The sequence below is a fragment of the Tenrec ecaudatus genome, chromosome 5, assembly GCF_050624435.1.
Source record: "Tenrec ecaudatus isolate mTenEca1 chromosome 5, mTenEca1.hap1, whole genome shotgun sequence".
NCBI lineage: Eukaryota > Metazoa > Chordata > Mammalia > Afrosoricida > Tenrecidae > Tenrec > Tenrec ecaudatus.
This window is the reverse complement of record NC_134534.1, coordinates 158,569,386-158,595,363: the sequence shown is the minus strand read 5'-3', so window position 1 is coordinate 158,595,363 and position 25,978 is coordinate 158,569,386. Positions and strand designations below refer to the sequence as shown.

Genomic DNA, 25,978 nt, shown 5'->3' with positions numbered 1-25,978 from the left:
TCCAGTCAGGGTACAGTGTAGCAATGATGAAACATACAACTTTCCTCTAGTTCCTAAATGCTTTCTCTCCCCGACTATCATGATCCCAATTCTACCTTACAAATCTGGCTAGACCAGAGGATGTACACTGGTACAGATAGGAACTGGAAACATAAGGAATCCAGGACAGATGAACCTTTCAGGACCAGTGGTGAGAGTGGTGATACTGGGAGGATGGAGGGAAGGTAGGATAGACAGGAGGAACCAATCACAAGGATCTGCATATAACCCCCTCCGTAGGGATGGACAACAGAAAAGTGGGTGAGAGGAGATGTTGGACAGTGTAAGACATGATACAATAATAATAATTTATAAATTACCAAGGGCTCATGAAAGAGAGTAGGGCAGGGAGGGAAAGGAAAAAATGAGGAGCTGATCCCAAGGGCTCAAATGTTTTGAGAATGATAATGGCAACAAATGTACAGATGTGCTCAATACAATGGATGTATGTATGGATTGTGATGAGTTTAAATCATTTAAATAAAATTATTTAAAAAAAGAAAAAGAAAATGTGCACATCTTTGGGATATACAAATATATCTAGTTAAAAGCAAAACACCAGGCTGGAGCTCAGAAATCCCATGAACCTAAGTAAAGTAAAAAAACAAAGTTGAACACTGAAATTTTAACTTTTCTTATATACCGTATATACTCACGTATAAGCCGAGTTTTTCAGCACATTTTTAATGCAGTTTTTGTGGTAAAATTAGGTACCTTGGCTGCTATTCAGGTTGGCTTATACTCGAGTATGTACGGTACGCCTTCTATTCTTGACTTGCTCTTAGATGTAACAAGATAGTGAGCACACTGACTGTGAGACAGTACAATCCATTGGCTTTATTATTAAATAATACTTGGGTATGGTGTAGTGGGTTACTTAGTGGGCTAATTGCAAGGTCACCAGTTCAAAACCACTAGCCACTCCTTGGAGAAAGGTGAGGCTTTCTATTCCCACGAAGATTTATAGTTTCAGAAAACTACAGGGGCAGTTCTATTCTGTTCTCTAGGATTGCTATGAGTCAAAAATGACTTGCTGGCACAGCATTTGAGGGTTTTTATAATAAAAAAATTAGAAGTTTGAGGCCACATGGAGGCACCACGAATGGAAAAAAAATCAACCATTGCAAACCCTAACACGCCTGGGGTTAGTCACCGTGAGTGGGAAATTGACTTCAAGGCAACTGGTTTATTTTTTTTTTTTTAAAAGGGCAACACTAAACTTCCCTCAAACCCCAGGCTCCCGAGTGTCTATTCTTAGATAGGATTACTGTCAAGTTTCTTATATTCTTCCAGAAGTTTTCTAAGCAATATAGGCATGTCAAAACACCTGTAAGATATGAGGGCAAACACAAAACTGGAATAAACAAGTGACAAATTTTGGAGAGCATACATTCCTTACTCTATGAGATAAACACCATGTTTCTTTTTTTAAATCATTTTATTAGGGGCTCATACAACTCTTATCTCAATCCATACATATATCAATTGTGTAAAGCATATTTGAACATTCGTTACCCTCATCATTCTCAAAACATTTGCTCTCCACATAAGCCCCTGGCATCAGCTCAATTTCCCCCCCTTCCTCCCCACTCCCCTCTCCCTCATGAGCCCTTGATAATTTATAAATTATTATTTTTTCATATCTTACACTGCCTGACGAACACTATATTTTATCAATTAAAGTCTTTCCCACCTTGATCACTTTAACTTCCTGGGTTCTACACCTGGTTTTTCTGCTTCAAACCCAGTACTCTACCACACCCAAAACCAAAACAAACTGCCACTGAGTCGATGCCAACTCATTAGTGACTCTATAGGACAGGGTAGCAGTACGCTGGTCTGTTTCTGAGAGTGTCACTCTTTGCAGAGTAGGAAGCCAAGCATTCTCCAGTGAAGTCACTGTGGTTTCGTATGCTGACCTTACCAGTTAGCAGCCTAACGTGTAACCACTACGCCAGCAGGGCTCCTTTTCTACCACACCAAAAGCTGAGAGGGAAGCTATGCACTGAGGTTGGCTTTTTACAAATACTATCACAAAATGTAGCAATGTAGCTCACCGTTGTTATATTAGGATTGTTACCCATGCTACACCATGCTTCAAGAGAAAATTTCATTTATTTGTAATTGGAAAGGAATATTTCACAATATATAATTACATAATGCTTTTTGTGATTAATCACTATGCTTTAATTTTGTTCAGTTTATAACAATGAAAATACATCCTGCATATCAGATATCTACATGATGATTCATAACAGTAGCAAAATTAGTTATGAAGCAGCAACGAAAATAATTTGATGGTTGGGGGGTCACCACCACATGAGGAACTGTATTAAAGGGTCATATATTAAAGGGAAGGCTGAGAACCACTGATCTAGTATATTCCTTCTTGGCTGTGGCACTCCTGCTTTCTGATATGTTTTTGTCTTTTGTGTCATATACGCCATGCCTTCACAAATGACTTATGACTGGAAACTGGGAACCGTTTCTGAGGCCTTTTTACCTCCATGAGAAAAATGACCCTTATGAAACTCACCAGCTGGCCATCTGCACAAGGAAGTTTATATTAAGCCTAATGTGGAACACCCTTTATAGTACAATAAGTATTCTTTCCAGCAGCCTAAAACTGTGACATTAACTCATGGCTTAAGAAAAACTGGGGAGCAAGCAGAAAGATGAGGTCCCTAGCTCTATTACTTCCCACCATCATTCAGGGGGTTGCCTGGGGTAATTAACATAATAATATGATTCCTGTTAATTAGAGCAACCCTTCCAAAACTTCCTTTGAAAATCAAAATAAAACACTAATCACACTGGATTCCAGTTGACCCTATACAAAAGTGTTCATTTGTACATGCCAGTCTTACAGTGTTATTTGCAAAGAAGAAAAAGTTCCAACTATTCTAATAAAAGCAAATCTATCGATGTGCTCTTCAATTCTGTCAGGAAAAAGGGGAAACAAGAAAATGAATGAAATCTCCTAGGTTAGGAGAGGGGAGAAAAGCAAAGTTCCCCCCATCGGCTGTCAGAAGAAAATATCCCGTTCAACTACATTCTTTTAAAAACAGAGAAAACCAAAAGCGAATCCTTTCCAGGCCTAGGACAGCAAAACGGACGAAAGAATCCCTAATGGTTCTGAACACCAGAACCAAGTACTCATCGCCCTACGAAGGCATACCAAAATGCAGTCGTCATTTCCACCACGCAGATAAGCCTGGTTCTAATAGGAAAAGCCTTGATTTCTCTGGCAAAGATGTGGTCTAAAGTAACGAAGGGAATGCCCATTAACTAGCTCTAGTCCGTCTCTGCCTCCAGATTAACCAGACAAGGGACGGGCGGCAGGGAAGGCGCTTTTTGCAGAGGGTCCACAGTGACAGCGGCTCGCAAAGCGAGGGTGGGCGGTGGCAGCCAAGTGACACCCCCCGGGGCTGGCAGTGGGAGAACCGCTTTGCAGAAGCAGGTCGTGGTCGCCCCGCGGCTCGGGAGGGAGGCGCGCGGCGCGCGTGGACGGCGCTCGGCCCGGGCTGGCCACTCACCCAGGCGGGCAGGTCGGAGGAGCAGACGCTGAGGCGCACCGCCTGCTCCTCGTCCTCCAGGAAGGCCAGCGCTCGGGAGAGGCGGGACGTCTTGTGGCCCTTGTTCCGCCGGCACCAGAAGAGCAGCCCGAGCCCCAGCAGGATCCAGCTGAAGCTCAGCCCCAGGTAGCCCAGCGCGTACACGGGGAAGAGCAGCACGAAGCTGCGCGCGAACTGCGAAAGCAGCCCCGGCACGTCCACGCTGAGCATGGAAGGAGGGGGCTCGGGCGCCGGGCTCCCCTCAGTCTGGGCACCCTGGGTCACGTCGGGGCCCGGGTCGCCCGCGGCCCCAGGGGCGGCCGCCCCTCTGGGAGACTGGTCTCGGGCGCTGCTCATCGCGAAAGCACGTCCGCAGAGGGCGACCGCGGCAGCGGTTCACTCCCCCCACCGAGGCAGGCTGGGTGGACCCGCGGATCCCGGGGGCCCGGGCCCGACGTTGTCCACGGCGCGCGCCAGCGCCTCTGCGAGGGCAGTCACCCAGCCCGGCCCCACCGCTCGCCCAGCCGCAGCTACCGCGCCCGCGCTTCCGCCCACAGGAGGCGTGGTCACGTCATCACGCTGGGTGGGCGTGGTCGGCGGTCGCGGCGGCCCGGGGCGGCGGCTGCGCGGGCGGGCTAGCGGGCGCGCGCCACCTGGGACGGGCGGCGGGAGGGCGTGGTCCCCTTCAGCCCGGCGGCTCTCTGCGGTCCTGCTGAGTGTCCCTCCAGGTTCTTAGGGCCGGGAGGTGCGTCGCGAGCTTTCTCCCTACGGCGTATCCAACTCCGGAATGGTCGGGAAAGGAAGGAAGAGTTTTGCGGGATGAGGTCATGGAATAGGTTCCGCACTGGCGGCTGTGTGGGCCACCGCGCGCCTGAGGTGGGTATGGCGCCAGAGAGGGAAAGGTCTGCGTCCGGACTGGACCGAGCCAGACCTGGCCGGCCACCTCCTCGGGTGGCCGCGCCCTGAAACCTTGACACGCCTGTGGTTCTCGGATCTCGCCGCGTCAGAAGCTCCTAAGAAAATTTGAGATCTACCTGCCCAGATTCGAGCCTACTTTACTCAGAACTTGCATGGCGCGGCCCTGGAGCTATTACTTCAAGTGATGTCAGTGACCGTGAAAGGATTTTTGAGGGATGCGCTCATTTTCTGAAAATTATTTGAAGGGAACCTTTGGGTTAAGTGCACCTTCTTTCAAGTGCTAAAGTCGGGGTTTTGTTGATGTTGTTTTAATGAGCTTTAAGCAAGCTTAAAAATAACGCGAAATTACCTTTTGGATAATTTCTGATAGGTGACTGTGTCATAAAGCAAAACACAGGTTATTGTTCTATTGCTGCTGACCACACAGTTTTACAAGTTTGATTTCTAGTTTTGAAATCTCTTTGAGATGTGAAAAAGGAAAGATAGGTAGTAGTGTCCATTTTGCAATATCTAAAATGAAGAAATTGCAGTTCAAATCATTTTCCCAAGGCACTCTGGCAGAAAAGTTCAGAATCCAATTCAGAAAGGTAACTTCAACATGATTAGTCTCCTTGCATGATGCTACACTACCTTTCTAAAAGGTGTCAAAATTACAGCCAGTTAGGGTTTTTTTTAAGTAATAGCTATGGCCTGGCTTGTGATTTCTAAGAGTCCTTTCTTGTTACTCCGAAGAAGAAGACTATTGAACATTTTCTTTTCCAGTACATTCAGTCCGGGTAATTATATGTCTTGTACTGTCCTTACAGGCAAAAGCACAAGTTGAGAACACCCTAGTCCTTTGGTGGTTTTTCAGCATATTTAGTGGCTTGACCTTTTTAAGAAAAAGTGTCTCCTAGTGACCTTGTTTCTCTGGAGACCCTGACTGGCTCACAATTGTATGTAAGCACTGTTCCAGTGTCTAGAACTTTAAACCTCAAGTAAGGACACTAAGTTTCAAGTAAGAGGAGCAAATGGTTTTCCATTCTCATGCTTAACATTTCCTTGTAGGCGCCACTCTCCAGTTATGCAAATTGCAAACATGTAATGAGCAGTTTCATCCCCTTTCACTATGAAAGAGCTTAATGTTCTTATTGTCAGCTTTTAATCAAGACTAACTTTAATTACAGCAAAGCAAACAATTACATTGCCAACATAGGAAGGAATACTAACCTTTATACAGTTGGCATGAATTGGCATCAACTTCATAGCAATGAGTTTGTTTCAAAAGTTGGGGAATCATATCCTATAGACTTGTGTTAGCATGAGCCACATTAAAAAAAATGCTGTACCTAAGGACTTAGGATTATAAAATACATTGAAGAGAAGTAAAGTGTCCATGTTTGTATGTCAATCAACTTCCTCAAGGTCTTTAGTGAACTTGCTAACCTCTACTTCTAGCCACTCTTCTGTATTTATTTATTTATTAAATCATTTTATTGGGGGCTCGTACAATTCTTATCACAATCCATACATCCATCCATTGTGTTGAGCACATTTGTACATCTGTAGCCATCATAATTCTCAAAACATTTGCTTTCCATCTGAGCCCTTGATATCAGCTCCTCATTTGACCCCTCCCTCCCCGCTCGCCCCTCCCTCATGAAACTTTGATAATTCATAAATTTTTATTATTTTGTCATATCTTACACTGTCCGACATTTCCCCTCACCTACCCTTTTGTTGTCCATCCCCCAGGGAGGAGATTATATGTAGACCCCTGTAATTGGTCCCTCCCCACCCCACCTTTCCTCCACCCTCCAGGTATCGCCACTCTCACCAGAGGTTGCTTGATATAATTTTGTAAGATCAATGACTTCTTCATTGCAAATATATTTTTTATCAACACAAAAGTCTCCTCCAAACAGAAAACACAGACATCAAATTGACTACATTTGTAGGAAAAGACTTTGGAGAAACTCAGTCAATATCAGCAGCTAAAACAAGACCAGGGCAAACTGCATGGTAGTTACATAATCTGTTGTCAGTTTGAGGCTTAAGAGTGAAGGGATGGAGTTTATCCTGTCAATCAGGTCACTGCTTGATGACCTCATTTGGAGATGCTAAGGAGATAAATAGCTCCACTGGAGATGAGGCATACGCCCATTCCCTGGGAGGCGTTGAGGCTGACAAGACACATGGAACAGTCAGAGCCTTGGGAGCTGGAGGAGCCACATGGAGACCCCTGCTAGCACTCAGATGCTTGTACTGCCATTGGATCCACAAGACTTTCTACCCACTGGTCTGTGGATCTTCCCACATTCGACATTATTGCATGTCTGTATGAGCCTAAAGAGGAATTTGTGGACTAGTATTAGACATATGGGCTAATATTGGACTTATGAACTTGATCTGGACTTGGCTGGGATGTTTTCTCAATATACAATTACTCTTTTATATAAAACTTTTTCTCATACATATATAAGTGCCTATGCATTTGTTTCTCTAGTCTACCCAGACTAACACATTGTAGAACAGACCACCAATTGCTCTCTTAAAAGTTCAGGTTGAAGCTAAAGAAAAAACAAGTCCACAAGAACCAAAATACCACCTTGAATATATCCCACCAGAATTTCAAGAACAGATTTGACTCACTGAGCAATAATAACAGAAGACCTGATGAGCTGTGGGATGATATCAAGAATATCACATATGGAGAAAGAAAAGGCCACTAAAAAGATCAAAGTAGATATCGAAAGAGACTCTGAAATTTGCTCTTAATCATAGAGTAGCTAAGACAAATGGAAGAAATGGTGAAGTAAAGGACTGAACTGAAAGTTTCATTGGGGCATCGCAAGAAGACAAAGTTAAATATTCAATGAAACGTGAAAAGACCCATACTTAGGAAATCAAAAAGGATGAAAACAGCATATATGAAATTGAATGAACTAAAGAAAAACATTCGAGCCTAGAATTGCAAATATTGAAAGATTCTATGGGCAATATTGAATAATGCAGGAAGTGTCAAAAGGAGATGGAAAGAATACAGAGTCACTGTACCAAAAAGGACTAGTCGACGCACCATTTTAAGAGGTAGCATATGAGCAAGAACCAATGGTGCTGAAGGAAGAGGTCCAAGTTGAACTAAATACATTAGCTAAAAGCAAGGCTCTAGGGATTGATGAAATGTTTCAACAACCTGATGAAGCGCTGGAAATATTCAGGTATGCCAAGACATTTGGAAGCTGACTTCTTGGCCAATTGACTGGAAGAGATCCATATTTATACTCATTCCAAAGAAAGGCGACCCAACAGAATGCTCAAACCAAAGAACAGTAGTATCACATTCAACTAAAATTTTGCAGAAGATCATCCAACACCTGATGCAGCAGTATATTAACAGGGAGCTGTTTGAGGTTTAGGCTGAATTCAGAATAGGACATGGAAAAAGGTATAGCATTGCTGATGCCAGATGGATCAGGGCTAAAAGAGAATAAAAGAAATATATTTACTTGAGTTTTATTGAGTAGGATGGTGTCTCCTTTGCAAAGCAGATGTGGACACCTTTGAGGTCCTAATGATGACTCCCTTTGAAGGACATTTAGCTGAGTTTGAAGTAGAAAAGGGACATGATTAGATTTGTGTTTCAATGGATTTGAAGGGAGATGCTATCTCACTCTCTAGACAGGAAAAGGGACTGGGGCTGCAGGTTCAGGAGTGGGCAAACCCCTGACCTGTGCAGGCCCACAATTTACCTGACTTGAGTAATGCCTTCTAGAATAAATGTCCACCTGATAACCTGTGAATATGCTGATTTGGGAAAATAATCTTTGCAGCTATAATTAAGGATTTCAAGATGAAAACATCTAAGATTAACCAGATGGGCTCTTAAGTCCCATGTCACATGTCCTTATATGACACCAGAAAAACCCTAAAACAAAACCAAACACTGCCACTAAGTCATTTCTGACTCAGCAACCACATAGAAGCCCTGGTGGTGTAATGGTTATGTGTTGGGCTGCAATCCACATGGTCACCAGTTCAAAACCACCAGCAACTTTGTGTGTGTGTGGGGGCTGCGGGGGAAGACTGGACTTTCTACTCCTGTAAATAGTTATAGTCTTGGAAACCCACAGGGAGTCACTGTGAGTGAATAGTGACTCATGGCAGTGGGAGTGGTTTCCCATACAAACCTTATGAGAATAGAAACCTTCACCTTTCTCCCACAAAGCGGCTGGTGGTTTCAAACAGCTGACCTTGTAGCTAGTCACTACTGTGCCACACATGTGAGGAGAAAACATTGAGAAGGCCATGTGAAGACAGAAGCAGAAATTAGTGTGTAGCAACTGTAAGCAAAGAAAAGCCAAGGATTGGGGTTGGCCACCAGATGCTATGAGAAAGCCATATAGGACCATGTCCCTCAGAGCTTTCAGAGGGAACCAACTCTGCTGGTACTTTGATTTCAGGCCTCGGGTCCAGAACTGTCAAGGAATCCTTTGTGTGGTTTCAAGCCACCACATTTGTGGTAATTTCTTACAGAAGCCCTGGAAACCATTTTGAGGGTACTATTGGCTAGATTGGGAGAACAGGATTACAGAATGTAAAGGGCTACAGTCTCAGAAAGTCACAGGGGGCAGTTCTCCCCTATCCTATAGGGTGACTATGAGTCAGCATTGCCTTGATGGTAGTGAGTTTGGCTGGCTAGAGTGGCACCAAGTGAGTGGATTATCCTACCTACAAAGGACCCAAGCAACTCATGCAACAGTCTGGCTCAGTGGTAGATCAGCATTGTTGATAAATTGTATGGACCAGATGTCAGCAGCGCTTCCCTGAAGCAAAGGCAGTGATGGAGGCACCAGACTAGAGTTGTCCCTCCTTAGGCAGTATGAACCTTTTAGGGCCATGAACAGAAGGGAGAGCCCCCCAGAAAGAAGCTATATGAATTTACCTGGAAAAATGAAAAGGAATTGGATAAAATTTGAACATCAAGTAGTCACACAGGGTGAATTTGCCTGGTGGGACTGTATATGTGAGACACTTTGAAGGTGGCGATTCTAGACATCTTTATATTTGTTACCAGTGCCCAAGAAAAACCTTATTATAGCACAGTAATTCTATGCTTCTTGTAAAATAATTATGCTTAAACTAGGGAGTGGGAAGGCAGTGGGATGCTTTCTGCCCCTCCCCTTGACTTGGAGTGTGTCCCTGACACTAGATTCATTATTCACTCTGTGCAAAGCCATGGATCCCACAAGCCACTAATGTAGAACCCGATTGTCCCTGGGTTGTGAGGTGGAGGAGATCACTGCTGGTCACAAGAACATCTGTGGCCATGAATGTCTAACATTGCTCACAGCAATTGGTGTGTTTGCCAAAAAGCGGTTCTCTTTCTTCCCAGACTCCTCCAAGAACAAGGCGGCTCTCGACTGTGGACACGCCGATCCTCATGCTCTGTTCGGCAAATTCTTCTTTGCCTTTCCCTGCTCCTGATCTGAATTTTCACACTGGGGGTTTATGATAATGTTCCAAAAGAGGAACTCAAGACTCAAGACAGATTGGAACTGACCCAAAGGAAGACTGAAGTCTAAATCAGGAGACTCAGGTCAGGCATTTGCCACATGATTTCAATTTATAGAGGATATAATATTTTAAAAATATTTTAAATTTATTTTTGTTGTTTATAATATTCACAGAACATATACCAATCAATACTTTCTACATGTACAGTTATGTGACATTGATTACATTTAGTTGCACAACCAATCTTCGGTCCCCTTATCCAAGTTGTCCTTTCTCATTACCATAAACTCACTGCTTCATAGGGTTCTTTTCTTTTTAATCGTTTTATTCGGGGCTCATACAACTCTTATCACAGTCCATACATAAATCAATTGCTTAAAGCACATTTGAATATTCATTGCTTTCATCATTCTCAAAACCTTTGCTCTCCACTTAAGCCCCTAGCATCAGGTCCTCATTTTCCCCCTCCCTCCCCGGTCCCCTTCCCACATGAACCCTTGATAATTATAAATTATTTTGTCATATGTTGCCCTTGTCTCCCTTCACCCACCCACTTTTCTGTTGTCCATCCACGAGGGAGGAGGTCACATGTAGATCCGTGTAATTGGTTCCCCCTTTCCAACCGATCCTCCCTCTACCCTCCCAGTATTGCCACTCACACCCCTGGTCCTGAAGGTATCATCTACCCTGGGTTCCCTGTGTTTCCAGTTCTCATCTGTACCAGTGTACATCCTCTGGTATAGCCAGACTTGCAAGGTAGAATTTGGATCATGACATGATAGTGGGGGTGGGGGAGACATTTAGGAATTAGAGGAAAGTTGTATTTTTCATTGTTGCTACATCACACCCTGACTAGCTCATCTCCCCGAGACCCTTCTGTAAGGGGGTGTCCAGTGGCCTACAAATGGGCTTTGGGTGTCCACTCTATACTCCCTTCCCCCTCATTCACTATGGTAAGACTTTTTGTTCTGATGATGCCTGATCCCTGATCCTTTCAACACCTCGTGATTGCACCGGCTTGTGTGCTTCTTCCATGTGGGATTTGTTGCTTCTGAGCTTGTTTATCTTCAAGCCTTTAAGACCCCAGACGCTATATCTTTTGATAGCCGGGCACCATCAGCTTTCTTTGCCATATTTGCTTATGCACCCATTTGTCTTCAGCGATTGTATCATGGAGGTGAGCACACAGTGATATGGTTTTTTGTTCTTTGATGCCTGATAACTGATCCTAGGGTTCTTTTCTATCTAGTCTTTCCAGTCATTGATATTTGATCATATATCCATTGATCTTTAAAAAGCACCATGTTCAAGGAAGATATTATTTAATCTAAAATATTGTTTGTTTTTTCCCCTAAATTCCTACTGTATACATCTATGTTCTGGCTGTAGTTGTTTAGGGCTTCATTTTTTTTAATTCATAACTCTTTTGGGAGCTGTGGTCAGCAAATCAAATGATGTTTTGCATGGGGCAAATCTTCTGCAAAAGGTCTCTTTAATGTCTTTAGCAATAAAAACATTATTTTGCTTGCACCATTTATCCTAGACTATCTTTCGCCACTTGTCAGAGACTACCTCTTCTCCATTTAATGTCTTTCAGTCCTTTGCCAAAGATCAGCTGTCCATTGGTGGATGCATTTACTTTTGAGCTTTGCATTCGGTTCCTTTGCTCTTTGTATCTATTGCTCTACTAATATGTTTGACTACTGTGGCTGTGTAGTAGGTTTTGAGATTGAGAAGTGAGAGACCTCCTCTTTTTCTTGTTAAGTAGTGCTTTGCTTATCCAGGGACTCTTTCCTTTCCTTCAAAAGTTGGTACACAAAGGTATCAGACATCAAAGAATAAAAATCATATCATTGTGATTGAGGGGGAGTGGGGAGTGGGGACCCAAAGCCCACCTGTAGGCAACTGGACATCGCCTTACAGAAGGGGCATGAGGAGGAGATGAGCCAGTCAGGGTACAGTGTAGCAATGATTAAACATACAACTTTCCTCTAGTTCTTTAATGTTTCCCCCCACCCTACTATCATGATCCCAATTCTACTTTACAAATCCGGCTAGACCAGAAGATGTATACTGGTACAGATAGGAACTGGAAACACAGGGAATCCAGGACAGATGAATCCCTCAGGACCAGTGGTGAGAATGGTGATACCGGGAGGGTAGAGGGAAGGTGGAGGTAGAATGTGGGAACTGATCACAAGGATCTACATATAACCCCCTCTCTGGTTAATGGACAACAGAAAAATGGATGAAGGGAGACGTCAGACAGTGTAAGACATGATAAAATAATTTATAAATTATCAAGCGTTCATGAGGGAAGGGGGGCAGGGAGGGAGGGAAAAATGAGGAGCTGATACAAAGGGCCCAAGTAAAAAGAAAATATTTTGAGAATGATGATTACAACAAATGGACCATGTGCTTGACACTGTGGATGTATGCATGGATTGTGATGAGTTGTATAAGCCCCCAATAAAATGATTTTTTAAAAAAGTTGGTGCACAAAACAGTTATACAATAGAGCAGAATCTAATTCCATACTGCCCTAAGGCTGATTGCCACAAGGCAGAAGCCAGACAAGCCTCCATCCTTCATACTTCTATACCTTATTCTAATACCAATTGTCCTTCCCAGAGCTTTCAACTTCTCTGCTGGGTTCTTTTCAATAGTCACATAAAATTTATATTCAATTAGATTATGGACTTTATTAAGGAAAGTAACAAGTTTCCATAAAACAGGATAAAAAAAACATTAAGGAGATAGCCTTTAGCAGTGTCTCTTCTCAGCCAGTAGTCAAGGCTGGACCTCACCCTCTCAGACGTGGTTGCTTGGTCTCTGCCTCCGTGGCTGCTCTGTTATATGGTCTCAGAAGTGAGGGTCCTCTGCTGTAGTTCCTCTGGTCACAAGATAGCATGGTCACTCCAGGCAGGGATCTACATGTGTCTATGAGGTCACTTGGTTGATTGTGTTGCTTAGTTCTCCTGTGTCATGGTTGAATTTCTTTTTAGTTCTATCCTTCATTAGACAATCCCATTGAGATTTTTAGTTTTAACATACAGTCATTTCAGTCCTTTGGCTGAATTTATTTTTAATTCCTTAAAGTGATTGATAAGTATGGAGTGACTCACGAGGTTGTCTAAGTAAGTAATCTGGTTAAATTGAAGTAATAATTAACTGTCAAGAGCACGATTTGTAACAGTTTTGTGCCTCAGCTTCTTATTCAAGATGTTATTATTATCACCTGTTTATGTTATACATTGTGGACAGTTTGCCTAGTAAAGGCAATTTCCAGAACTATGCTTAGGAAGGCTTAAAAAACAAAACTAAACTCACTGCTGACTCATAGCGACCTTAGAGCACAGGGTAGAACTTCCCTGTTAGTTTACCAGACTCTAACTTTAAAGGAGTAGAAAGTCCAGACTTCTCTCTAGGAACGGCTCGTAGGTTTGAAATGCCCCTTTTGGCCAAAGCCGAAACACAGTGGCCACTCCTGTCACGGGGACTCCTCAGGCATAATGTAATAAAATTTAGGATGATATTCAGGTCTTGAATGCAAGGGCACTAGTTATAAAATTCTTATTACCATATCCTCTGAGTATTTTTCAGGTGCATCCTCTTTTAAATTCTTCACATCCTAAATTGCTCAGCCTAATGTGTATTCACCAGGTACCTTTATGCCACAATGGTTAAGCGCTGGGATGTTCATCTAAAGCTCAGTGCTTGGATCCTACTAGCCCCTCACCAGCAATCTGCTCCCTAAGAGAGTTCATCCTAGAAAACGCTATGAGAAGGTGTATTCTTCATAGGCTCACAAGGAATCAGAATCCAATGGCAGCACACACTGCAATCAAAGCGTTTAAACTCTTCCTGAACCGAGAATCTGGACAAAGCACTCTTGACTTCGCCCTGGCTAGTTAAATGGTGTTCTCAGAAGAAACCTGAAAGGTAAGGGTGGGGTGGGGTGGGGTGGGGTTATCCTTCACAGATGGGGGTCAGACCTTTAGCCACCGTGATTGGAAGCGACTAGATGGAAGCTCTCCCGTCTTGACAGAGGCTTGGTTGAAGTTTCACATGATGAAAAAAGCTAAAAGGTTTTCTCCCGGGTTGGAGGGTGGGCTGATAGTAGCATTAAGGACATCATCCCCTATCGCTGGTTGCTGCTTATAACAAAACAGATTTTTAAAAAATTTAACGTTTTATTGCAGATTGGGTAAAAATCTAGAGAAAAATAAGTTTTTCTTTTTCTTTATGGCTTTTTTTTAAAAGATCACTTTATTGGGGGCTTTTATGGCTCTAATCCATACCTCAATTATATCAAGCATATTTGTACATATGTTGCCATCATTATTTCCTAAACATTTACTTTCTATTTGAGTCCTTGGTATCAGTTCCTGTTTTTCCCTCCCTCCCCCCCCCCACTGCCACAGTGGTGACCCCCTGATAAATGCTAAGTTATTATTATTTTCATATCTAACACCGACCGCGGTCTCCCTTCCTCTCTGGTTTAAGGTTACAACACTGTGGTTAAGGCCAGGTAGCGGCGCGCAGGAGGGCGCCGGCGAGCGATCGCTCGGCTCTCTCTTACTTCTGCCTGCCGGTTGCTAGGGAGTCGGGACGCGCAGCGCCGCCGCGGAGACCCTCCTGAGCAGGCCGCGAGCCCGCCGACGAGTGCGGGCACAAGCCTGGCCTGAACTTCCCCGCTGGATGCTCAGCTCCTGGGTGGGGGGTCGTGAGTGTCACGGCTTTCCCGGTCCGCTGACGAACCATGGAACCTGGGAAGGTCAGTGCACGAAGTGGACTTGGGCGAGGCCCGGGAGAGAAAGAGGGCCTGGCGGGAACCTCGCCTCGGGACCTCCGTTTCTCGCCTACGCTGCCTACTCCCCGCCTGTGGGTGGGGTCTGTTCACACCTCCAGTGCTCAGAATTGGTAATTTTATGGAGAGCCACGGTTGGTTCAGGATTATCCGAAAGTGTTGGTCTGGACTCGAATCTATTCAATCTCAGAGAACTCTGAAGGCAATCTGGCCAAAAGTAGTTCCAGATGAGGGTGCGTGAATCCAGCCCACCACCCACCGTGAATTTCAGCATAAATAACCCTGCCCCGAATTGTGGCCCCGAGGAGGGGAGCCGCATTGCTGCTGGCTGCACGGTGGGGGTTCAAAGCCACCATTCACCCAAGTGGGGGAAAGAGAACTTACTGCTCCTTTCGAGAGTTAGTCACGGAAACTCCTCGTAGCGTTATTACGGGTTGGGGAGTTGGGATCTACTCCGTGGCAGTAGTTCGATTTATTGAGCGTTTCTGGGGCCCGAGTTCGTGTTTGTAGATTACCCAAGGAAACCTTTTTAATCCTTAAAGGCGAACTAGAGAATCGGTTTATTCTTTGTCTTTTATTTATTTATTTAGTAAATTGAGTATTTATCTCTCCCAACGGTTTTTCAGTTTCTAAGTAACGGAGAAGCTTGTTGGAGGCATTTAAAAAAAATCGCCATTATGAAAACATAGTTCACGTTTACTAGTCAGTCACAGATGCTAAGTGCCTTTCTAGAATTAAATCTTTACACAAGCATGCAGACACATCTTTCTTCTGGGGAGCGGAATGGCTGGTCGGTTCAAATCATAGACATTTCCAACACTTATTCACCGCTCTAGCTGCTTTGAGAGCGTTAACTGTTGTGTCACCACAGTCACTTAAGTATCTCCTAAGACAAAAACCAAACTCACAGCATTGAGATGATTCTGACCCACCATGAACCTAGAGGACAGACTAGAACTGCTCCTGTAATTCTTGTGGAACTGAGACTGTTAACTCTTTTTTTTTAATAATTAAATCATTTTATTGGGGGCTTGTATAACTCTTTATCACAATCCACACATCCATCCATTGTGTCAAGCACTCTTGTACATTTGTTTCCCTCATCATTCTCAAAACACTTGCTTTCTACTTGAGCCCCTGGCATCAGCTCCTCATTTCCCCCCTCCCTCCCCTCTTCCTCCCTCTCCCACGAACCTCTGATAATTTATAAACGATTATTATTTTGTCATATCTTACATTGTCCAATGTCTCCCTTCACCCACTTCTCTGCTGTCCGCCCCAGGGAGGAGTTTATATGTAGATCCTTGTAATCTGTTTCCCCTTTCTCCCTCACCTTCCCTCCAACCTCCCAGTATCGCCACTCTCACCACTGGTCCGTGGAATTCATATGTCCTGGATTCCCTGTGAGACTGTTAACTCTTGATGGCAGTAGAAAGCCTTATGTTTCTCTCGCAGGGTGGCTGATGGTTTTGAACTGCTCACCTTGTAGTCAGGAGTCCAGCACATAATCACTGTGTCACTAAGGCTTACTGTGCTCGCTGCCATCCAGCGAGATGTTATCTATTGGTCCAGTTGTGAAGATATTTTTTTATATTGGGTTGTAATCCATACTAAAGCCTGCAATCCTTGATTTATCAGCAAGTTTGACATACGGTGACACTATAGGAAAGAGTAGAAATTCCTCCTTGAGTATTTGAGGCTGGCCCTCTTTACAGGAGTAGAAAGCTCTGTCTTTTCCACAGAGTGGCTGATAATTTTGAACCGCCAACTGTGCTGTTAGCAGCCCACGACAGCACCAGGACTTCCTTCCAGTACCTTAGAGGCTAGAAATTGTGTTGTTTAGTGAGGGTGCAGTTTTAATAGGGGACACTGATAGTTCAGTGGTGGGGTTCCTTTCCCGGGATGATCAGCGTTCTATTTCTAGGCAATACACCCACCTCAGTGATGGCCACAACTGTCTTGCATATTGCTATGATTTTTGAGTAAGTTTCACTGTAGAATGAAAACATTACATGGCCTTACTCCATGTGTATGATCATTAGATATATAAGTCCATTCTTGTGTTTTCTGTGTAATTCTTTCAATCTCGAGGGATTATCTCCCAGCACTACCTAACATTATTTTAGGAAATTGTTGTTAGTGTTAAGTCCTGTCAAGTGAGTTCCGACTCATAGCAACCCTACTATGAAACACTGCCTGGTTCCATGCCATCCTCACAATTGTTATATTTGAGCCAATCGGAACCCACCAGTGTTGCCACCTGGTGCCAGGCCATCTTGTTGAGGCTTTCCCTCTTCTACACTGATGCTCTTATTTTCCAAGCATGTTGTCCTTTTCCAGAGACAGGTGTTTCCTGCTTACATGTCCAAAGGACATAAGACTATGATTCACCGCCCTTGACTCTAAGGAACATTCTGGCTGTACTTCTTCCAAGACAGATTTGTTTGTTCTTCTGGGAGGCACAGTGTTTTCAGTATTCTTCACCAACTCCATTATTCAAATGCATCACTTCTTTTGGGATTTTCCTTGTTCACTGTCCAGCATCACATGCATATGAGGTGATTGAAAATACCATGGCTTGAGTCAGGCATTCCTTAGCCCACAAAATAACATCCTTGCTTTTCAACACTTACAGAGGCGTTGTGTAGCAGATTTACTTAATGTAATACATCATTTGATCTCATGCCTACTGTTTCCAGGAGTATTTATTATGGAACCAAGCAAGATTAAATCCATGGCAACTTTAGTCTTTTCTCCCATTGTCCTGATGTTATCTATTGGTCCAGTTGTGAAGATGTTTTTTTTATATTGGGTTGTAATCCATACTAAAGGCTGCAATCCTTGATTTATCAGCAAGTGCTTCAAGTCCTTCTCATTTTTAATAAGCAAGGTTGTATCATCTGTATAGCACTGGCTGTTAATAAGTATCTTTTTTCTTTTATATTTGTGAATTAAATTGGTTTTGATTTAGCCAAAGGAGTATATTCTTACCCTGTATAATTTAAGACCAGGGAATTAATTTTTTAAATTTGTAGTTCTATTACTTTATTCGAATAGAGATATAAATACTTTTTATTGTATCATTAGTGACATTAGTCAATCTCCAAAGGACAAATTTGTATGAGTCTACTATTGTAAAAAGTGAAGAAAAGATTTTTCATACCAAAAGAAACATTCTTTGTTCATTATCAGGAGTGAGAGGGGAAGGGAGAGAGGAGAATTCACAGACTATAGGGTAGACCAGTGTTAACTTGGATAATGGGGAAAGACAATATACAATAAGAGAGAGGTTAGGAAACAATGATGGAGAGCAGGGAAAGACATGGAGGCTTGTAAGAGTTAAAGGCAACAGGAAAATTATTACATAATCCTGCCATTGTGGGGTTCTATAAATATATACTAAGACATAGGCTGAACAGGTGTGGAAGAGAGAGTGTAATTCTTATACAAAGAGATTAGGATATATATCCATATCTCTATATTCTCAGAAGTTCTTTTTATATATGTATTGACCTTAGTTGTAAATACATCCATGAAAGGAGTAGAGCATAGTTGAGGCAAATTATGAAGCTCTATTAAACATCACCAAACTCATTAAGGAATTGAGTCACTGGGCATGGGGAACTAGGACCATTGTCTCTGGGACCCCAAAATCAATTGACAAAATAGTTCACAAGAACAGTGTTGTACATCCTACTTGAGGAATGAATGGAATCTTAAAAGCTCATGAACAAATATCTAAGGTGCAAATATTCCCAAAGGAAAGAAGAGTGATGAAAATCTAAAAATACATGGAACCAATTAGTCAAATAGACTATGCAGAAATCAATCTTCACAATCCTGAGACCAGTGATGACTGACTGCCACTACTAACTGTTCTGAAAAGGGTCACATTATAATAGGGTGGGAAAAATGTAGAGCAGAACTCTAAATCGTAAAATAGAGCAGGCTTACTGGTCAGCTAGAGACTGGTAAGATCCCCAAGACTATGGACCGTAGTCACATGTTCAGTCTGGAATGGAACTTATCCCCTGTTAGGAAAATCAGATATTTAAGACCAAAAGGTTAACATTTACCCAAGGACAAAGTTCAGAGGCCTAGGAAAGAAGGAGCAATGGAAACAGGAAGCAGGGAAAAGTGGGATAAGCTGTTGAGTTGAGTGGATTTTAATGGATGAACTGTAGCAAACTGTATAAATTGTTGAGTGTAAAATTGATGATCTGCTCTGTAAACCTTCAGCTAATTCACATTAAAAAGTTAAAAAAATAATTTGTCACTGATTTAAGTCTTAATAAACTGGTAGCTCACTAGAACATACAAAATTAGTTATTTTAAACTCTTTAAAATATCTAACTTTATCATTTTCTTTTCAGAGAAGAACAAAAGATGATACATGGAAAGCAGACGACCTCAAAAAACACCTTTGGGTAATATACTTTACAAATTTAACTTGGAATCCATTTGGAATTTATTTGGTTTCCTTTGACAGTTTTACCTATTTTATAATGCTATACAACTTTGATTGTGTGTGACTAATTTCAGAGGAATTTTTGATTTAAAGATAAAGCCATTGTAATTAATATGTTTTGGGACTGTATTGAAATAGGCTCAAATTATGGTGTAGATTGTATCTGTTTTTTTAGGGCTGATGATTCCACTCCATCTCAACTTCTTCACCAGTTCTTAGGGTCCTCTGTTAGGGTTCAGGAATGCCCCAAAGGCAATTTGGGGATCCTGTGTTGGTCTTTGTTCAGGGATTGCAGTGGTGGTGGTGGTCGTGTGGTGTGTGTGAAAATGACACGGGACTCTGGATTGAAACATAATTCTCCTGAGGTGGTTGCTGCTACATTTCCCATTGCTGCCAGCTGAGTGGGGAAAGAACCAGCTCTCAGCTCTAGGACTACTTCTTTATTAGGACCCAGGCAGTGTCTTAGTAACTTTTTTCCTTCTTTAATTTTTTTAAACAGATTTATTAACTTATAATTCATGTATTATACAATTCAGTAGTTTAAACATATTTAAAAGAGTTGTGCAATCATCACTACCATGAATTTTAGAGCATTTTCTTTTCTTTTTTTGGTACACAATATTAGTTCCTCATTCCCCATCCACCTCCCCGGCTGTAGCCCTAAGAAACTAATAATCCATTACTGTCTCTATAGCGTTACCCCTCCTTGCTTTCATATAAAGAAAAACATGCAAAAACAAACAAAAAACCCAACAAAAATAACAAAATAATACATTGGAAAAACTTATTTGAACAGATAACAGAAAATAAAAACTAGAACAAATTTTAAATGGGTCAAACAGGAAAACAGGATAAGTAGTTAAATTTTAGCCATACTACGTCTACAGTAGTTCCCTTTCCAATGCACTTTGTCTGATAGCAAGGATATTCACACCCTGTCCAGTGGTCAGAGAGAATTAATTCCCTGGAAGCTTATTCCATGTGGGGACCTTGCCAATGGAATTTGGGCTTTCACTCAGTTGTAGCCTTCTGCAAACTGGGTGCTCAGAATTCATACCAATACTGTTCCCTGCTCTGATCTTAGATGTTATAGCTTATAATCCTTGTATCATGAAGACTGGTATGTTCCTTCCATGCTGTCACCTCACTTAGATCACTGCTTGTTGTAAGACAAGCTTTTAAGATCCCAGATATTATTTCTGAGAGCCAGGCACCATCTGATTTCTTCACTACACTTTACTGTAGCACTCATATGTCTTCAGTGATCTCTTCATGAGGGCAAGTATTGACTAGGGCCACATCATAAGAACTAGTTGTTCTTATTGGGGCTAAGATTTTTAAGTATGAGCTCAAAATCCGTTTAGATAGCTATTTGTATATGTCCTTGGTCCATTTTCGAGACATCATTTTTTTTGGGGGGGGGGCATTATAAATCATTCCCATGGGCATATGGAAACTTCTACTGTTAATATCCTTAATTTAGCCAATGTTATAGAATTTCAAATTCTGTTTAGAAAAGGAAAAGCTGTAGGACAGCTGTTTATACCGGATACATGGATTGCAGACCTGTACCAGATAAAAAACTCAAGTGATTAAACACTACTTATACAAATAATGGAGGTTAGAGATAGGGCAAAGTTTTCAATAATGTTCATTCAAAAAATCAAAAGATGGGGAAATAGGTCTATACACATATATTTATAGGTTTAGTATTAAGGTAGCAGATGGACATTGAGCCTCTACTCAAGTACTTCTTCAATGCAAGAACACTGTTCTATTAAACTGGCATTCCATGTTGCTCACCTTCCTGACACGATCACTGAAGACAAATGGGTGCATAAGCAAATGTGGTGAAGAAAGCTGATGGTGCTAGACTATCATAAGATATAGATAGAGTCTGGAGTCTTAAAGGCTTGAAGAGAAACAAGTGGCCATCTAGCTCAGAAGCAACAAAGACCACATGGAAGAAGCACACCAGCCTGTGTGATCACGAAGTGTCTATGGGATCAGGTCTCAAAGAACAAAAAAATCATATCATTGTGATTGAGGGGCAGTGCAGAGTAGAGACCCAAAGCCCATCTATAGGCAACTGGACATCCCTTTACAGAAGGGTCCTGGGGAGGAGACAAGCCAGTTAGGATGCAGTGTAGCAATGATGAAACATACAAATTTCCTCTAGCTCTTTGGTGCTTCCTTCCTCCCACTGTCATGATCCCAATTCTACCTTTCAAATCTGGCTAAACCAGAGAAATTATACTGGTACAGATAAGAACTGACAACACAGGGAATCCAGGACAGATAAATCCCTCAGGACCAATAATGAAAGCAGCAATACCAGGTGGGTAAGGGGAAGGTGGGATAGAAAGGGGGAACTGATCACAAGGATCTACATATACCCCCCTCCGTGGGGGATGGAAAATAGAAAAGTGGGTCAAGGGAGATGTCAGACAGTATAAGACATGACAAAATAATAACAATTCATAAATTGTCACGGGTTCATGAGTAAGAAGGGGACGGGGAGGGAGGGGAAAAATGAGCTGATACCAAGGGCTCAAGTAGAAAGAAAATGTTTTGAGAATGAAGACAACAAATGTACAAATGTGCTTGACACAGTGGATGGATTGTGATAAGAGCCGTACGAGCCCCAGTAGGATTTTTAAAAGAAAAATGAAAAGTAAAAGGAGCATGCTAGTAGCAACTATATGGTAGTCCTGAGCCACTGTTCATCGGGCTTTCTCAAAACCAGAGTCCAGGGACCTCCAACTCCATAGCCTTGGGATAGCAATCATTTTCTTCTCACACTAGGGAATCTCAGCCATAAGTCCAAGGGAGTATTGTCAGTTCCTTAAATCTACTACAGGCGAGTTTAAGGTAAAGTCCTATTTGCTTAGTGGGGTTTCCAAATAAGAACCTTCTGGTGGCCTATGAAGTATGTCATACACCTCAAAAGTACAGAGTCTAAAGTCTTGGTTGTCTGCAGTACTCAACCTGGTTGTCTACAGCACAAAGGGCTGGATAGAAACTAGGTCAAAAATGCCCACCTAAGAGCATAATATAGTGTGTATTCTTCCCATAAGGGTCTATATAAGTAATATTAGGCATTTTTCCTAAAGCGATGCTATTTTTAAAAAAACGTAACTTGTGGGGGGCTTTTATAGCTATTACAACAATCCATAAAGCTATTATCTTAAGTGAATTTGTACATGGGTTGCCATTATCATTTTCAAAACATTATCTTTTTACTTGAGCCCTTTGATATTAGCTCCCCTTTTTACCCTCACTCCTCAATCCTTACCCCTTTGTGAAACCTTAAGAAATTATATATTATTACTACTTTTCTCCATGTCTTACACTGTCTGGTGTATCCGTTCACTCACATTTCCCCTATTCGTTCCCCTGGTGGAGTGGTGGTGGTGGTTGTACTACATCTGTCATTGTTAGAGTTCCCCTTTTCTCTCCTCCCCATACCCTCCTGGTATCACTACTCCCATTACTGTTTCTGAGGGCTTGATCTGTCCCCGAATCCATGTGTTGAAAGCACTTATGTGTACTAATGTACATATTCTGGTCTAGCTTTGTGAGGTAGAACTGGGGTCATGAGAGTGGGGGAAAGAAGCATTAAAGAACCAAAGGAATGTTTTTTGTTTCATCGGTGCTACATTGCATCCTGGATGAATCATCTCTTTCGTGTGATCCTTCTGTGAGGGAATGTCTTAATTGTCTACAGATGAGCTCTGGGTCTCCACTCTGACCCCTTTCCCTCACATTGGTATTATTGTTTTTGATCTTCTGATACCCGATCCTGTCGATACCTTGTGATCAAACAGGCTGGTGTGCTTCTTCCATTGGATTTGTTGCTTCCCTGCTAGATGGTTGCTTGTTTAGCTACAAGTCTTTAAGACCCCAGATGCTGGTAAATAAGTTAACTCTTAACCTGTTTTAAATTGCACAGTCCGATAGTCCAAGAGAGGAAAAGAAACATAAAGAAAAGAAACTACATAAAGAGTCAGAAATTGACCTTCTGGAATACAGAGAGCGTAAACACAAAGATCAAGATGGAGACAAGTATAAAGAAAGGACAAGTGAAAGAGATGCCCATGTATCTAAGGAGAGTCCTCATGGGGAGAGGGACAGAGAAAAACATAAGGAAAGAAAAAAGGACACAAAAGATCGAGAAAGAGAAAAATATAAACATCGAGAACAAGAAACAGAAAAGTCTCACAGTAAAGTGAAAGACAGAGAAAAAGAGAGGAAAGTAAGGAAAGAAGAAGTTAAGCATACCGCAGCCTACCATAACGTCGCGGGACGCGAGGTTCGTGACAGGCAGCATCTGGACAAGGTAGACAGGAAAATTCGTTCAGGTACGTGGTTTTGGTTAACTACCTACATCTAAGTTCCTCCCTTAAATTTATCTTTGTATCAGTTTGTTTAGATCCATTTCCTCTGTCAAAAATGTGGTTAGTGAGCCTTTTCTTCTCCTGAAATTTTTATTCAGCATTTTGTTTTCTAATAATTTTCATAAAAATTTAGACCGTAATTTGAAGTTCCTAATTCCTTTTGTATTTGTGTGCATTCATTCTTCATTTCCCCCCTCTTTTCTCTAAATTTTATCCTTTTGCTGTTGATAGTATACACAGCAAAGTACACACCGATCCAACCATTTCTACAGGTACAGCTTAGTGATAATAATTCTATTCTCCAGGTTGTCAACTGTTCTTACCCTCTAATCTATCAATTGGCAGGGCTCAGAAATGTGAGCCTACTTGCCTCCATGAAAAACTCCTTCCTTTTCCATCAGACCTGGAGAACTGGATGGTACCAGGTTACCTTTAGAAAACATTTTGACCAAAGATGCCTTAGAAAATCCTGATCAAAAGGGGGAGAGGTGTAGAAGATAAGTTCCAATTAGACTTACTGGACTAATAGAAGATAGTAGAATCCCTAAAACTATTGCCCTGAAAAAATCTGTAAATCTTAAAAATGAAAATATCCCCCAAATAATTTGAAAACAAGCAATAGTTTAGCTTCACTCGGTGAAAATTAGCCTCACATTTCACATCCCCCACCTCCTCCGACTCTCTTCCTCTGTTGTTCCAGGCAAATACAAACCAGTTGTACCTTGGGCGGCCATTTGCAAACTTTTAAGACCCCAGGTGTACACAGTGAACTGTGAGGTAGAACAGGAGTACTAAACGTGTTATTAGGTGTTAATTGGGATGTCCCATTAAACTGTAATCCTAAAACTTCAAACCAAGGAACCAAATCCGATGATGTGTTTGTTGTATATACGCAACCACAAACGCAACTCCTCCCCTTTTTTTGCATTGTATCTGTCATACAATTTTCACCAACTTAACTTTGTACAGATTCTGTCCAACTATCTACAATTTCTTGACAGCAATTACAATAATTGGATATGTCTAAAGATCTAGTCTCAGAAACCCTGTATAAGTTCACTGTGAGTTGGAATTGACTCAATGATAGTGGTTTAGCGTTTCATATTTACTTACATTCTTGACCACTGTAGTTTGATGTCTAATCAATACCCTAAACTTAATATGTCTAAAAATAAATATCTGTTGTCTTTCCCACACACATTATTTCACTGAAATGCTCTTAGCCATGCCAGTTGATACCAACTACTTCTTTCTAGTTACTCAAGTGAAAATTTGGAATCAATCTTGACTCCACTTTTCCCCTTTCAATCTGTCAGGAAATCTATTTCCAGTCTATCAGGAAATTCTGTATATCCTCATATCTAGATTCTGCCCCCTTTTTACCACCCCCACTCCATTTTTTTACTGTCTGCCCTGCTCCTCCCAGTAGAATGTGAGCTCTGTGGGGAGTTTTCATTCCTGTTTTGATCTATTCTGTGCTCAGGGAAGATTTTTGAGTGAGTGAATACCTGAGTGAATTTTATTTCAGTGTCCCCTGATGACTTGTTTTGTCCTTGTCTTTTAAAATACTGATTCTCTTAATGTTACATCTGATGACTTTCTTGTCTGTGCAAATTCAGAAGTGAAGAGCTAGCTTCTGCATTTTTGGAAGGGACTGTGGCATCAACATTACTGTTCATGGTATGTGTTGAGTTCTTCCTGTGGTTTCAGATTGTTACAGGCTAGGTTAGTAGCGAAATGGGCATTGGCTGCTAGGCAGTAAAGCTGCATCTTTTGTGTCAGTGGGGGCTTCACGTAGTTATATAGGGAATAACCTGGCATTCTGATATATCACCTGTCATTCTCTGACTTAGGAACTTGGATGCCAATAAGCTGTACTATTTTTTTTATCAGGAAATGGTGAGAGTACAAGAGCTTATGAGCTAAAAGGTTTGGTGCATTAGGCAGGTTTTACTCAGTGATTAAGGCCTTAGTTTGCTAATTCTTCTGTATCAGAATGAACACATATGGATTTTTTTTCACTTAAAATTTTTTTTGATCTATAATCAACATCTTAATATCTCAATCATATCAAGAAGGGTTATGCATTCATTACCACAATTGTCTTTGGAACCTTTTCTTGTAGCCATTTATATTGCCCCATTTTCTTTATTGTACTCGTTGATATTGCCCATTTTTCCCACCTTCTCCATCCATATCCCCATCAATCCAACTATTCCCTTCATAATTCCACTTACAAAACAAGGGCAAGCAACAAACAGGGACCCAGCAACAATGATTATATAAAGCAGGTAAA

The 25,978-nt window shown here is 41.9% G+C and overlaps 2 protein-coding genes across 4 annotated transcripts in view; one reads left to right on the top strand and one right to left on the bottom strand.

The window, feature by feature from the left end:
• The window catches only part of ESYT2 (extended synaptotagmin 2), a 131,609-nt gene extending 127,485 nt beyond the window's left edge, over window positions 1-4,124 (bottom strand). The window contains exon 1 of one of the 2 annotated variants that reach the window (XM_075550163.1): window positions 3,576-4,124. In XM_075550163.1, coding sequence (XP_075406278.1) covers window positions 3,576-3,950 — 375 coding nt within the window. In that variant the 5' untranslated portion in view covers window positions 3,951-4,124. The remainder of the gene's footprint in view (window positions 1-3,575) is intronic. The other variant, XM_075550164.1, reaches the window with a different exon arrangement.
• A 160-nt stretch (window positions 4,125-4,284) lies between these two features.
• DYNC2I1 (dynein 2 intermediate chain 1) overlaps window positions 4,285-25,978 on the top strand; it is a 100,202-nt gene continuing 78,508 nt past the window's right edge. The window contains exons 1-6 of one of the 2 annotated variants that reach the window (XM_075550160.1): window positions 4,286-4,469; window positions 9,886-10,089; window positions 13,811-13,949; window positions 14,610-14,784; window positions 19,191-19,244; window positions 23,238-23,646. In XM_075550160.1, coding sequence (XP_075406275.1) covers window positions 14,770-14,784; window positions 19,191-19,244; window positions 23,238-23,646 — 478 coding nt within the window. In that variant the 5' untranslated portion in view covers window positions 4,286-4,469; window positions 9,886-10,089; window positions 13,811-13,949; window positions 14,610-14,769. Of the gene's footprint in view, window positions 4,470-9,885; window positions 10,090-13,810; window positions 13,950-14,609; window positions 14,785-19,190; window positions 19,245-23,237; window positions 23,647-25,978 lie in introns of both variants that reach the window. The other variant, XM_075550161.1, reaches the window with a different exon arrangement.